Raw genomic sequence first — 15496 nt, forward strand, 5'->3', positions numbered from 1 at the left:
ATTCCCTCTCTGCCTCTCCTCTAAGACGCTCCTTAAAACCTACCTCTTTGACCAAGCTTTTGGTCGCCTTTCCTAATATCTCACGTGGCTCAGTGTCAAATTTTGTTTGATGTGGAGCACATTGGAATGTTTTACTACCTTAAAGGCGCTGTATCAATGCAAGTTGTTGTAAACAGGTATCCTAACCAAGGAAATCACGCAATCAGATGGTTCCTCTGCAATCCCAGCTTGCTTTCTGGGAGATAAGTGCCTCAAGCTCAATATTTGGGTCAATTCAAAATTATAGCTCTCTTGTTTTCAGTGGAGCACACAGGATTGTTTCCCATTGATATCATGGAGACACCCAACCTCACCATCATGTGACTCATGCAGGTAATAAAGTTGATGTTTTAAAAAGATAAGCAAATAATTTTTTTGGGTGAAACTCAGTATAAAATGGCTGGAGCACGAGCATAAATGGGGCAATAAGCCATTTTGGGTCACTATGTAGTCACAAAATATAGTCTGACACTTCAGTGCAGTACTGAGTGGGTGCTGCATTGTCGGAGGTGCCGTTTTCAGATGGGACATTAAACCGAGGTCTCATCTGCCCTCCCGTGGACTTAGAAGATCCCACAGCTGTGCTTATACTCCAGACAAGCCTCCTCCCGCTTTATCTTGTCCCACCCTGTCGCCATTTCCCTCTATTCCCTTCTTCCTTGTGTATGGATCAAGCCTACCTTAACTGCATCAACGCTATCCACTTCAGCCATTCCATGTGGTGGCAAATTCCACATGCTTGTCACTCTCTATGTAAAGAAATTCCTTCTAAATCCTTTATTTGATCTGTTAGTGGCTATCTTACATTTTTGCCCCCTTGTTCAGGACTCACCCACAAGTAGAAGCAGTTTCTCCATATCCACCCCATCAAACTCCTTCATAATTTTTTAAGATCTCTATCAGGTCTCTTAGTCTGTCCTTGGCCCCCTCCTATTTCTCATCCACATGCTGCTCCTCAGCGGCATCATCCGAAAACATGTCAGATTCCACATGTATGCTGACGACACCCAGCTCCACCTCACCACAACCTCTCTCATAAGAACATAAGAAATAGGAGCAGGAGTAGGCCAATCGGCTCCTCGAGCCTGCTCCGCCATTCAATAAGATCATGGCTGATCTGATCCTAACCTCAAATCTAAATTCATGTCCAATTTCCTGCTCGCTCCCCGTAACCCCTAATTCCCTTTACTTCTAGGAAAAGGTCTATTTCTGTTTTAAATTTATTTAATGATGTAGCTTCCACAGCTTCCTGGGGCAGCAAATTCCACAGACCTACTACCCTCTGAGTGAAGAAGTTTCTCCTCATCTCAGTTTTGAAAGAGCAGCCCCTTATTCTAAGATTATGCCCCCTAGTTCTAGTTTCACCCATCCTTGGGAACATCCTTACCGCATCCACCCGATCAAGCCCCTTCACAATCTTATATGTTTCAATAAGATCGCCTCTCATTCTTCTGAACTCCAATGAGTAGAGTCCCAATCTACTCAACCTCTCCTCATATGTCCACCCCTTCATCCCTCATCTCGACCCCTCCACTGTCTCTCATTTGTCACACTGCTTGTCTGACATGGATGAGCAAAAATTTCCTCCAACTAAGTATTGGGAAGACTGAAGCCACTGTCTTTGGTCTCCGCAGCAAACTCCGTTCCCTCGCCACCGACTCCATCCCTCTCCCTGGCCACTGTCTGAGGCTGAACCAGACCGTTCTCAACTTTCCGTCCTATTTGACCGAGATGAGCTTACGTATCGGCTCCATCACCAAGACCGCCTACTTCCACCTCTGTAACATCGCCCATCTCCGCCTGTCTCAGCTCATCTGCTGCTGAAACTCTCATCCTTGCCTTTATTACCTCTAGACGTGACTATTCCATTGCTCTACTGCTAGCCTTCCATCTTCCACCCTCCATAAACTTGAGCTCATCCAAAACTCTGTTGCCCATATCCTAACTCGTACCAAGTCCCGTTCATCCATCTAGATTGGTACCCATTCTGGGAACGCCTCGACTTTAAAATCCCTCCGTGGCCTCACCCCTTCCTATCTCTGTAACCTCCTCCAGCCCTACAACACTCCGAGATCTTTGCACTCCTCTAATTCTCTTGGGCATCCCCGATTTTAATCGCTCCATCATTGGTGGCTGTGCCTAGGCCCTAAGCTCTGGAATTCCCTTCCTAAATTTCTCTGCCTCTCTCTCCTCCTTTAAGACGTTACTTAAAACCTAGCTCTGTGACCAGTCACCAGTCCTAATATCCCCTTATGTGGCTCAATGTCAAATTTTGTTTGACAACGCTCCTGTGAAGTGCCTTGGGACGTTTTACTACATTGAAGGTGCTATATAAATGCAAGTTGTTGTTGTTCTCTTTTCCAGAGAAAAGAGCACCAGCCTGCTCAATCTTTCCTGATAGTTGCATCCTTGTAAATCTTTTCTGAACTTTCTCCAGCGCTTCAATATCCTTTTTACTACACACAGTATTTCAAGTCTGGTCTTGCCAAGGTTCTATATAAATTTAACATTACCTCCCTGCTTTTATACTCTATTCCTCTAGAAATAAGCCTCGGTACTATGTTTTCCCTCTTTATGGCCTTATCAACTTGTGTTGCTACCTTTAACAATTTATGTATCTGTATTCCCAGATCTCTTTCCTCCTCTACCCCATTTAGTTTCTTACCTCCCAAGGAATGTGACGTCCTTATTCCTCCTACCAAATTGAACCGCCTCACACTTTGCTATATTGAATTTCATTTGCCATTGATCTGCCCACTCTGCAAGCCTGTTTATGTCTTCCTGTATTTTGATACATTCTTCCTCGTTATTAACTATTTCTCCAATTTATTATCATCTGTAAATTTTGACACCATACCTCCAATTTCTGAATCCAAGTCATTTGTGTATATGGTGAATACCACTTTCTGCCAATCAGAGAAATTTCCCTTAAGTCCCACCTGCTGTTTATTTACCAGGTGCAATGCTTCCCTTACTCATCTGAATAGAACAGCTTACAATACTCTAGATCAGAATAACTTTTTTTCCAATTCAAAAAACGTATTGTTTTCAAAGAGGAACTAATTGTCTCTTGGAAAAAAAGTGTTGGCAAATCTTTCATTTGTTTGCAGACCCAACATAATGACGTAATGCTTCACTGAAAGATCTTTGATGTCTGCTTCAAACGCTGTATGCCTTTTCTAATATAAGCAATAAGGAGGCACTGGGTTACCCCAGTGTTATCAAACAAAAAACAAGCAAAAGTGCCCCTTTTTTAAGCAGGGCACAACTAATTAAGTAACTAACCCATAACAAAAACCAAAGGAAACTTATAAACCTAAATAATATTGTTTCCAGTATGAATTCCAGTCTATGCGGGACCTGATTCACCATTCCCAGAGGGCTGGTCTGTCGGTCGCCTTCCTTTCCTTAGATCAGGAGAAGGCGTTCGACAGGGTGGATCACGAGTATCTATTCGGGACTCTGCGCGCTTTCGGGTTCGGGTCGCATTTCGTCGCCCGGATCCGACTTCTGTACGCCGCCGCGGAGTGTCTGATTAAGGTTAACGGATCCTTGACGGCGCCCCTTCGCTTCGGGAGAGGAGTGCGTCAGGGGTGCCCCATGTCCGGCCAATTATACGCCGTCTGCGTGGAGCCTTTCCTGCGCCTCTTGCGCAAGAGGTTGTCGGGACTGGCTCTGCGCGAGCCGGACGTGGAGGTCGTCCTTTCGGCTTACGCCGACGACGTGCTCCTCGTGGTCACGGATCCCCTTGACTTGCGGAGGATGCGCGAGTGCCAAGAGGTCTACTCTGCGGCGTCTTCCGCAAGGATCAACTGGGAGAAATGTTCCGGACTCCTGGTGGGTCAGTGGCGGGTGGACTCCCTGCCGGAGGAGCTCAGGCCTTTCGCCTGGAGTACCACGCACCTCCGGTACCTGGGAGTCTACCTCGGCCCTGCCGAGGAAGCCTGGCCGGCGAACTGGGAAGAGCTGGAGGCCAAGGTCGCCGCTCGCCTGGCGCGCTGGACAGGACTGCTCCGAGTGTTATCCTACAGGGGTCGTGTGCTGGTCATAAACCAGCTGGTGGCCGCCATGTTGTGGTACCGGTTGGTCACTTTGACCCCCCCCCCTGAGTTTGTCGCCAAGATTCAGAAGAAGTTTGTCGACTTCTTCTGGGCCAGAGGGATACACTGGGTCGCTGCCGCGGTCCTGAGTCTCCCGCTTAGGGAGGGCGGTCAGGGGCTGGTGTGCGTCCGCACCCAGGTGGCAACTTTCCGCCTTCGGACGCTGCGGCGATACCTGTACGTTGAGCGTCCTCTTAGATGGCGTGCGCTGGCGACGTATTTTTTCCGCCAGCTGCACGGCCTGAACTACGACACGCAGCTCCTGTTCGTCTCGCTGGTGGGCGGCCGCACGTCTTTGCAGGAGCTGCCTGTCTTTTACCAGGATCTGCTCAGGGTCTGGAACATGGTCGCCTCCGGTCGGAGCTCTCGCCCGTCAGGGGTAGCGGCCGTCCTGCAGGAGCCGCTGCTCGGGAATCCGTTCCTCCGCGATATCGGCTTCGGCCGCTCGCGGCTGTCGGTGCGGAGGGCCGTGGCCGGTCGGGTGACCAGAGTCAGGGACGTCCTGGATGGCGGTGGGTCGGGTTGGTTGGAGCCGTGGGCGCTCGCCGCACGGATGTCCTCGTGGCGTGCCGGGGACGCGGCCATCGCCATCCGGGCGTTGAAATCGGCGCTCGGCCCTGACTCCACTCGGGATGTGGAGGCGGCTCAGGCGTGCGGAGCCATCCCGTCCGACCTGACCCCCGTTCGGACGGAGTTCCTCCTCGGCGCCAAACCCCGGAACCTCCCTCGGGGGGCCGCGCCTCACAACTTGAGTCGTCTCTCGGAAATTCCCTCCGTGCCGTTTCACACCGCGCGGAGGGATTTCCTGTACGGGCTGCTCCTGCACACCATCCACTTCCTCGCCCTCGTCTCTCGGCCAGACACGCCCTGGCGTACCATCCTGCCGTCCGGCGGAGACGGGGGTCCCCATTGGGAGGCTCTCTATACAGGGGTCCTCCCGTGTTACTTTGGGGATCTGGGGTGGAGGGTGGCGCACGGAGCAGTCGCGTGCAACCGGCGGTTACGCCATTTCACGGACACCCAGGCCGCTTGTGATTTCTGCGGCCTGGAGGAGTCCGTGTTCCATCTGTACACTGGGTGTGCGAGACTGCAGCCCCTGTTCCATTATTTGAAGGGGCTGCTCCTCAAGTTCTGGCTGCGCTTCAGTCCCACGCTCCTGATCTTTGGCCGCCCGGTGAGGAGGGGGGCGGGCAGGTCGGTGGACGTTCTCGTGGGCCTGCTCCTGGGCCTGTCCAAGGTGGCCATCCACAGGTCTAGGATGATCGTGGTCCGTGGGGGCGGTCGCTCGGCCTGTCTGCCTCTCTTCCGCGGAATGCTCCGCGCCCGGGTGGCCCTGGAGCTGGAGCACGCGGTGTCTGCCGGTACGCTCGAGGCTTTCCGCGGCCGGTGGGCACCGCAGGGGCTGGAGTGCATCCTGGACGAGGAAAATAAAATTTTAATTTGAACACTTGGTTTTGGTTTATTTGGTTTTTTATATTTAAGCACACCCCACACCCCCCCTTCTTATAAAAGGGGGGCCTAATACACAAAAAAAAGAAAAAGAAAAAAAAAGAAAGAAGAAAAAAAAATTCCAGTCTATGCGGTGCCAATTCAAACGCTGTACCAAACAAGGCGTGGTGAGTGACCCCTGGGTCACCAGGCCGTTTGGCGCATGCGTGGTGAGCTGCGTACAGTTGGAGCGGCCTGTCTCGCGGGTTGTGAGCGAGGATTTGAACGGGAGTCCGCCGTAATGTCGCGGAGGGGAGGGAAAAGGTTCGCAAATCCCAAGGCAGGATTTCAACCTCAGGCAAAAGAACCGGCTGTACCTGCTGCTTTAATTAAAACGGCGAGGAAAAGTGGACAGCTGAACCTTTCCAACAGAGGGTTGAGTGAGGGTAGGTTCGCAGTGAGCGGGACAGCGCTGCTCGTTTCGGGCGGGGGCAAGATTTGGTCGTCTGAAGGAAGGAAGGGAGGGTAGATGACTGATACATAATTTCTTTGGTCACTACTGGTGAGCGTGAAGATCGAGAATAGGTTGTGCGAAAGTGGAGTCGGTTCAATAGCCTATTACAGCACAGGTTTAAATTGTATCCCCCCCTCTCTCTTTCCCCCCCCCCCGTCTCTCTTCCCCCCCCCCCCCCCACGCAGTGCTAAATAACTTGTATGAGCACTTAAATTATAAATGCGAGCATATACAATGCAAGGGAATGTTTAATAATAAAAAAAGTCTACTAGTCACATTTGCTTGGATAAAAAGATGACTGAGATTTAGTACAGGACATCTGAGGAAGCCACTTTCACGTACTTTCCCCTAGTTCCAGAATAGTATTCAGAAAACGATTTACTTATATTTGTTGAGTACTTAGACTTTAAGAGGTATTGATGACTATTAAAATTGATGTACAGTAGCTTTAGAAAGTTTAACGGTTTAAATGACTCTTGAGTAAATGTACAGAATACTATGGCAATGTAAGAAAAATTCCAAATTTGATTCCTGGTTTGTGTGGTTACCTGATCTCGAACAGTTGAGTGGGGGTGTTAAAAATGGACTTCTGTGTCTCTGGACCGGGGAAGGGAAAAATTGGTAGGTTTCTTATCCTGATTGTCATCCAGTGACCCCAGCTGGAAATTCCTGAGCGAAAGCTAGGTAATAATAGGGTCAGATTGGGTTGTAATGGCTGCTATGGTCGAATAGACCATAGGGAAAGTAAGATCTCAGTAGAACACAGAGTCTGCAAAGGAATATAGACAGGTTAAGTAATTGGGCAAGAAGGTGGCAGGTGGAGTATAATGTGAGGTTATTCACTGTGATAGGAAGAATAGAAAAATAGCATTTTTTAAATGGTGAGAAACCATTAAATGTTGGTGTTCACAAAACACAAAGTTAATATGCAGGTACAGCAAGCAGTTAGGAAGGCAAATGGTATGGGGGTTGGAGTACAAGAGTAAGGAAGCCTTGCTGTAATTGTACAGGGCTTTGGTGAGACCACACCTGGAGTACTGTGTACAGTTTTGGTCTCCTTAACTAAGGACGGATATACTTGCCTTAGAGGTGATGCAATGAAGGTTCATTAGATTGATTCCTGGGATGAGAAGGTTGTCCTATGAGGAGAGATTGAGTAGAATGGGCCTATACTGTCTGGAGTTTGGAAGAATGAGAGGTGATCTCATTAAAACATGTAAGATTCTGAGAGGGCTTGACAGGGTAGATATTATGATGTGGAGATGCCGGTGATGGACTGGGGTGTACAAATGTAAGGAATGTTACACCACCAGGTTATAGTCCAACAGTTTTATTTGAAAATCACAAGCTTTCGGAGGCTTTCTCCTTCGTCAAGTGTGTGTGGGATTCCTTGAAATTTATCGCAAATATAGACAGAGAACAATGCTGGTGATTACAGATAATCTTTCCAACTGCCCGTTATCAAGGCAATCAAAGGAATTGAATGGTGTTCAGACAGAGAGACTTTAGATACCAGATGACTGAATATACAAACGGCCAGAACCAAAGACAGAGAGAGAAACATCCGAAAGGAAGAGAAAGAGAGAGAATGACCAGTTGTATTAAAAACAGATAACTTTTTTTTCCCGCTGGTGGGGTTACATGTAGCGTGACATGAACCCAAGATCCCGGTTGAGGCCGTCCTCATGGGTGCGGAACTTGGCTATCAATTTCTGCTCGACGATTTTGCGTTGTCGTGTGTCTCGAAGGCCGCCTTGGAGAACGCTTACCCGAAGATCGGTGGCTGAATGTCCTCGACTGCTAAAGTGTTCCCCGACTGGGAGGGAACCCTCCTGTCTGGCTATTGTTGCGCGGTGTCCGTTCATCCGTTGTCGCAGTGTCTGCATGGTCTCACCAATGTACCATGCTCCGGGGCATCCTTTCCTGCAACGTATGAGGTAGACAACGTTGGCCGAGTCACAGGAGTATGAACCATGTACCTGGTGGGTGGTGGGAGGACACCACCCACCAGGTACATGGTTCATACTCCTGTGACTCGGCCAACGTTGTCTACCTCATACGTTGCAGGAAAGGATGCCCCGGAGCATGGTACATTGGCGAGACCATGCAGACACTGCGACAACGGATGAACGGACACCGCGCAACAATAGCCAGACAGGAGGGTTCCCTCCCAGTCGGGGAACACTTTAGCAGTCGAGGACATTCAGCCACCGATCTTCGGGTAAGCGTTCTCCAAGGCGGCATTCGAGACACACGACAACGCAAAATCGTCGAGCAGAAATTGATAGCCAAGTTCCGCACCCATGAGGACGGCCTCAACCGGGATCTTGGGTTCATGTCACGCTACATGTAACCCCACCAGCGGGAAAAAAAAGTTATCTGTTTTTAATACAACTGGTCATTCTCTCTCTTTCTCTTCCTTTTGGATGTCTCTCTCTGTCTCTCTGTCTTTGGTTCTGGCCGTTTGTATATTCAGTCGTCTGGTATCTAATGTCTCTCTGTCTGAACACTATTCAATTCCTTTGATTGCCTTGATAACGGGCAGTTGGAAAGATTACCTGTAATCACTGGGCATTGTTCTCTGTCTATATATGCGATAAATTTCAAGGAATCCTACACACCTGACGAAGGAGAAAGCCTCCGAAAGCTTGTGATTTTCAAATAAAACTGTTGGACTATAACCTGGTGGTGTAACATTCCTTACATAGATATTATGAGGCTGTTTCCCCAGGCTGGAGAGTCTGGAACTGGGGCGCATAGTCTCAGGCTAAGGGGTCGGCCATTTAGGACTGAGATGAAAAGAAATTTCTTCACTGAGGGGGTTGTGAATCTTTGGAATTCTCTACCCCAGAGGGCTATGGATGGTCAGTCATTGAGTATATTCAAGACAGATCGATTAGATTTTTGGACTCTAAGGGAATCGAGGAATATGGAGATCGAGCGGGAAAGTGGAGTTGAGGTCACGATCAGCTTTGATATTGAATGGCGGAGCAGGCTCAAGGGGCTGTATGGCCTACTCCTGCTCCTATTTCTTATGTTCTTACGTTCTTAGCTTATAGAAGTACACAAGGTATTTAAGGTTGTGGAAAAGGTAAATTTAGACTATGACATGAAATTAAATTGTGAATAGGACATGGGGCACAGGTTCAAACTAGTAAAAGGTAAATTTAAGACTGATATCAGGAAGTTCTTCCTCACTCAGTGGTCAAAACATAGAATCGGCTTCCAGATAGAGTAGTGAAGACAATAACCACTTAAGAAACAACTAGATGCTGAAATTGGATGATGTAGGGTCTTTCTGGATGGATGAACTACTAGCCTTTCTTATGTGCAATTAATGCTCTCGAATTTGAAACAAGCCTAGTTACATTTGAAGCTTGACCATAAAGAAAGAAAAGACTTGCATTTATATAGCGCTTTTCATGACCTCAGGATGTCCCAAAGTGCTTTATAGCCAATTAAGTATTTTTGAAGTGTAGTCACTGTTGTAGGAATCGAGGCAGTCAATTTGCAAGGTCCCACAAACAGCAATGTGATAATGACCAGATAATCTGATTTTAGTGATGTTGGTTGAGGGTTGGCCAGGACACTGGATAATTCCCCTGCTCATCTTCGAAATAGTGCCGTGAGATCTTTTACATCCACCTGACGGCAGACGGGACCTCGGTTTAATGTCTCGTCCAAAAGACGGCACCTCCAACAATGTAGCACTCCCTCGGTACTGCACTGGAGTATCAGCCTAGATTTAATGCTCAATTCTTTGGAGTGGGACATGAACCCATGACCTTCTGACTCAGAGGCAAGAGTGCTGCCAACAGAGTCATAGCTGACACTTTTTTCAGAAAAGGTTTCAGGGTTTGTATGTAATAGCACAAAGCCCAAGGAACGTTTGACCCAACCAGTCCGTTTCGACGCTTGCCCTCCACATGAGCAAGTAGTCATAATCAAGTTTACCCACTCTGTTATCATATCCCTTTATCACCTTTTCTTTCATCCACTTCTCCAATCTAATAGAACCATAGAACCTTAGAAAAGATACAGCACAGAAGAGGACCATTCGGCCTATCGTGTCCGCGCCGGCTTGAAGAACAACCAGGTGCCCATTCTAATCCCACCTTCTAGCACCTGGTCCGTAGCCCTGCAGTTTACAGCACTTTAGGTGCAGTCCAGGTACTTTTTAAAGAGTTGAGGGTCCCTGCCATAGTCCATAATCTTGAATGTTGACATAATTTTTGCCTCAACCATTAACCCTGGAATTCTATAGCCTCATAACTCTATGTGTAAAGGTTTCTCTTGCTCACTGTTCTAAATCTCGCATTTAGTCTTGTATCTAGACCCCTCAACTACTGGAAACAGTCTGCTTCTATCTACCCTCTTCCATTGTTTCATAATTTTAAACATTTCTTTCATGTCGTCCCATAATCTGTATTGTTCTAACGAAAAAAGCCCCAGTTTTTCAAATCTTTCTTTGTATTTGTGTTTCCTTATACCAGACTGAATCTGCTTTGTAACCCTCCAAAGCCTCAATGTCCTTCCTATTGTGTGGAGCCTGATACTATACACAGTACTCTAACTGAGGTCTTATTAAGATTTTATATAGGCTTATTACATCTTGGCTTTTAGATTCTATACCTCTTGTGACAAAACCTAGAATTCCATTAGCGCTTTTTTTGCTGCCTTTAATTTCCTATGAATTTGTCCCTTAAAATCCCTCTGCTCTTCTACAGTAAGGGCCAATATCCATTCAGGGTATGATTGCTAGTCTTTATTTTACCAAAATGTATTGCTTCACACTTACTGACATTGAATTGCATCTGCCACCTTTTAGACCGTTCCCTCATCTGATCAATATCCTAATACAGCTTCCTTTGGTCCTCTAAAGAATTAACTATACCTCCTATTTTTGTATCATCTGCAATTTTAAGCACCACTCCCTTAGTGCCTATATCTAAATCATTGATATACACAGTGAACAGAAGTGGTCCCACAATGAACCCTGTGGGATACCTCTATCCACTTCTATTCACTCAGGAAAAACTCCCCTGAATGCCTACTCTCTGTTTTCTCCCTTCCAGTTTATTATCCTAATTCCATACTCCTTAATCTTCTTTAATAACCTCCCATATGGTACCTTATTAAAGGCTTTCCTAAAGTCCATGTCCACTATGTCCACTGTATTCCCCCATCTACCATGTCTGTTACCACCTCAAATAATTCTGAGATTTGTCAAGCACAATTTCCCGTTTGAAATCTTTGCTGGCTGCTTCTAAGTATTTTCTTTTTATCCAGATACGTGGCAATTTCATCCTTCATTAAGGATTCTAAAATGTTCCCTTACACAGATGTTTAGCTAACTGGCCTGTAATTACTTGGATTAGCTTTGTCTCCCTTTTTAAAAATGGATACAACATTGGCTACTGTCCAGTCCTCTGGCACACATCTATACTCAGTAGAACCCTGGAATATAATTTCTGGGGCCGAGGCAATTTCTTGCCTCATCTTCCTCGGAATTCTAGGCTATGTAGCCTAACTAACTTAGTTAACATTTTTCTTTTATTCATCGTAACATCACTCATCTCTTCGGTATTCATCTCCATTCCAATATCCTTTTCTTTAGTGAAGAGGATGCAAAGTACTTATTAAATACCTCCATAATTTTTTGATCAATTTACAAAATTGAAAATCCTGTCATCAGGGGCCCCACCTTGCTTTTATCAATTCTTTTCTTTACTGACCTACTTGTGAAATACTTTAGGGTTCCTTTTAACATTTTTGAGATTTTTTTTCCTCATCCTGCAATCTTTTTTTAAAAATCGATCCCACTGTTGCCCTACAGCCCTGTGCCAATTTCTCCTTCCACCTCCCCTCAGCTAGCTCACTGGTTATCTTTCTAAAATCTGCTGTAATCCAATCTGGTTTAATTTTTGTACTGACCTTTTCCATTTCTAGTTGTACCTTGTATCTTATTTTGCGGCCACTACTTCCAAGGTGCTCACCTGCATTTAACTCATAGAACCATAGAAAAGATACAGCACAAAAGGGGGCCATTCGGCCCATCGTGTCTGCGCCGGCTTGAAGAACAATCATCTACCTTCACTATTAGCTGATCCTGGTTGGTTTTATTTATCCAACTCCCTTCCCCCTGCCCTCCTCCTCCCCCGCCCCCCCCCCCCCAACTTCCTAGTTTAAATACCCCTCTCTACACTTCCCACTTACCCATCACTGCATATAAATTTGTATGCCATGGGCATTTAACTCTACTTCATTGATACTGGTCATCTCTGATCTCTGCTTGCAGTTCAGGTGCTATGGTTGGCCTCAACACTTCAAAATAGTTTTTTTTTAACCTGAATTTTTATTACTTACATAGAATATTTTTTTCGGCCGGCGTGGACACGATGGGCCGAATGGCGGCCTCCTGTTCCGTAAATTTTCTATGATTCTTCTAATCGACAGCACAAAAACAGGCCAGTTGGCCTAAATTCCACAAATGCCTCTGGCCTTGGGAGGACTAACTAAAATCTCTATCTAGTGACGTGACTCCTGTTGGAATGTTCAAGTGTGGCTGTCAAGTAAGAACAGATTTGGACTCAGCTGTGGTGCCTTGCACAATCGTGTTATTTGTTGACACTCACTGTTTAGAACTGTATCATACCGAGAATCAATGAATTCAAGAGAATAGTAGAAACTTTTGAGGAAAAATGGTGCTTCCTAGTATTGATCTTACAACTTTCAATATATAAATTGGTTTTTATAGGGAGATTTCAACTTGCTATTTTGCAAAATTCCATTAAACTTAAGCACCATGCCCTTTACATAAATTTTGTCTAATCACAGGGCTTCAGAAAACAATATAAATTATTATAGTTTCATCCATTCACAGTAACTATCCATAAATGTGTTATGAGTAGCACAAAAAGTGAAGTGGAATCCTCACCTTGCTAGAGGTGGATATCAGTTAAGTTTTGAAAATAGGGAATTTGTTGGAAAAATGTGTGGAGGTGTTAAAATTGCGATAAACTTGTGTTTTTGAATGTCTTTACTTTCATATAAGCCAGGAATGCATAAACAACAACAACTTGCATTTATATAGCGCCTTTAAAGTAGTAAAACGTCCCAGGGCACTTCACAGGAGCGTAAACAGATTTAAAAAAAAATATTGACGCCAAGACAAAGAAGGAGACGTTAGGACAGGTGACTGAAAGCTTGGTTAAAGAAGTAGGTTTTAAGGAGCCTCTTAAAGGAGGAGAGAGAGGCGGACAGGCTTAGGGAGGGAGTTTCAAAGCTTAGGGCCTAGACTGCTGAAGGCACAGCCGCCAATGGTGGGCGAAGGAAATTGGGGATGCATGAGGCCAGAATTGGAGGAACGCAGAGTTCTTGGAGGGTTGTAGGGCTGGAGGAGGTTGCAGAGATAGGGAGGGGCGAGGCCATGGAGGGATTTGAACACGAGGATGAGAATTTTAAAATAGAGGCATTTGGGGACCGGGAGCCAATGTAGGTTAGCGAGCACAGGAGTGATGGGTGAACGGGAGTTGGTGAGAGTTAGGGTATGTGCAGCAGAACTTCAGGTGAGCTTGTTTCTGGAGGATGGAAGATCGGAAACCGGCCGGAAGATCGGAAACCGGCCAGGAGAGCATTGGAATAGTCAAGTCTGGAGGTAAAGAAAGCATGGATGAGGGTTTCAGCAGCAGGTGGGCTGAGGCAGGGATGGAGCCTGGCAGAAGCCGGAGAATTGAGTCACAAAATAGGTTGCCCATCTACTTTAAATATGCCTTCCAGTTTTACAAGGGGATCAGGTACTTTGGCTTTCCAGTATGAATCTGGCCTGTTCAAATGGATACACTGTATGTTGTTTCTGCATAATTCTTTCTCTTTCATCCACTATTAGACATAGGAGTCAGTTGAGTGTGGCTTAAACAACATTAATTTGCCACCAAAGTGGTTTAATTGAGTCAGCCAACTTATTGAATAAGTAGACTATGTCATCACTAGTAGGTTCACGTAATGAGAACCCGAAACTTGCATCTTTCCTTCTTCAAACTTGTCTGCAATAATACTGTTACTAAGGAGCTGCTTATATAACATGTCTAAATTCTGGACTTATTTTCATAAAGGACTCCCCACTTTACTTGAATGAAGGTATAATCCTTCTAAGATTTCCCTTATTTTAAGTTAACCCTTTCCCTGTTCTTGTTTTTGTGTTCTCTCTGATACATGCAAAGACCGTATAAATATGCAAAATTTTAGATACAAAGTTTCACTTGTCACATCAGTGCAGTTAAGTTGTGTTATTATGGACAATAGATCAATGTACGTAAATATTCAGAATTAAACGCTATTGTATTATTTGACAAACACTGGCTCTCTTTATTTTAATGCAGTACCCCAGAGTGTATGGCGGATAAACGTGGACCCCCCGGAGGAATCCCATTTGAATGTCTCCTTTGCTGCAAGTGATTGCTGGTGGGATCAGACAGATTTAACTAAACTTATCTTGGCTTCTAACAAGCTGCAGTGCTTATCGGAGGATATTCAGCTCCTGCCAGCCCTCACAGTGCTTGATGTAAATATAAGTACCTGTAATAGTGTATTGAAAATTAGTTTAACACATCTGCATCAGGATAGGATACAGTCTAGAACTGATCTCACTGGTGTATATTAAACCATTAGTTAGAGAGATGGGATCTTAGCATTCCTATTATAATACTGCACTGTCCTTCTGCTACCACCACTAGATTGATTCTTTTTTTCTAACTTAATTTTGGTCTGCAATTATCTTACTATATTCCAGACAACATCAATTGTCAGGGGGCACAGAAAAGACAGTTCTTCGTTAATGCCACTTCCAGGATGATCTGCCAGAATGTGTGCTTGAATGACAAAGAAAAGGAACCTAGTCTGGATAGTTCCAAAATTCCGTTCGCCAGACAGTCTGCTGGAGGGTGGCAACATCAATCAAACTTGGCATTTAAATTCGGACAGACCAGTGTGTCAGTTTTGAATACCAGCTTCCTTCTTTAAAACTACCTTGAAAGAAAACATTTTAATGCAGCAAAAATTTATCAAGTACAAAAAATTGCATAATCCTGCATTTCAGAATCCATAATAATTTGAACAATTTCTAGAAGACATTTACACAAGAAAACCCTGATCAGCCACGTGGTCCATTTTCCTGCTTGTGGGAGCACAGAGACCCAATTTTCCATTGAAAGTATGAATCCCTGTATTTCTGGGCAGCTGGAATAAAGAATTAATTAGCACTTAATCACAAGGGAGTAAGAGTACATAATTAAGTGCATGCTAATGAAACCTTTGACTATTGCTTCTTTTAAAGAATTGCCATCATTAATCCAATGGAACCATTGTAGCACTGGTTATTATTTCTAAAATATAGCAACCCCAGACAAAACTCACT

The 15496-nt window shown here is 45.4% G+C and overlaps 1 protein-coding gene across 1 annotated transcript in view; it reads left to right on the plus strand.

Annotated features, from left to right (window-relative positions):
- Nucleotides 1–5804: 5804 nt before the first annotated feature.
- The window catches only part of lrrc40 (leucine rich repeat containing 40), a 132148-nt gene continuing 122456 nt past the window's right edge, over nucleotides 5805–15496 (plus strand). The window contains exons 1-2 of the mRNA XM_067990338.1: nucleotides 5805–6013; nucleotides 14463–14644. Of these exons, the coding sequence (XP_067846439.1) occupies nucleotides 5869–6013; nucleotides 14463–14644 (327 nt within the window). The 5' untranslated portion in view covers nucleotides 5805–5868. The remainder of the gene's footprint in view (nucleotides 6014–14462; nucleotides 14645–15496) is intronic.

This window comes from Heptranchias perlo, chromosome 9 (genome assembly GCF_035084215.1).
Source record: "Heptranchias perlo isolate sHepPer1 chromosome 9, sHepPer1.hap1, whole genome shotgun sequence".
In the NCBI taxonomy this organism is placed as follows: domain Eukaryota; kingdom Metazoa; phylum Chordata; class Chondrichthyes; order Hexanchiformes; family Hexanchidae; genus Heptranchias; species Heptranchias perlo.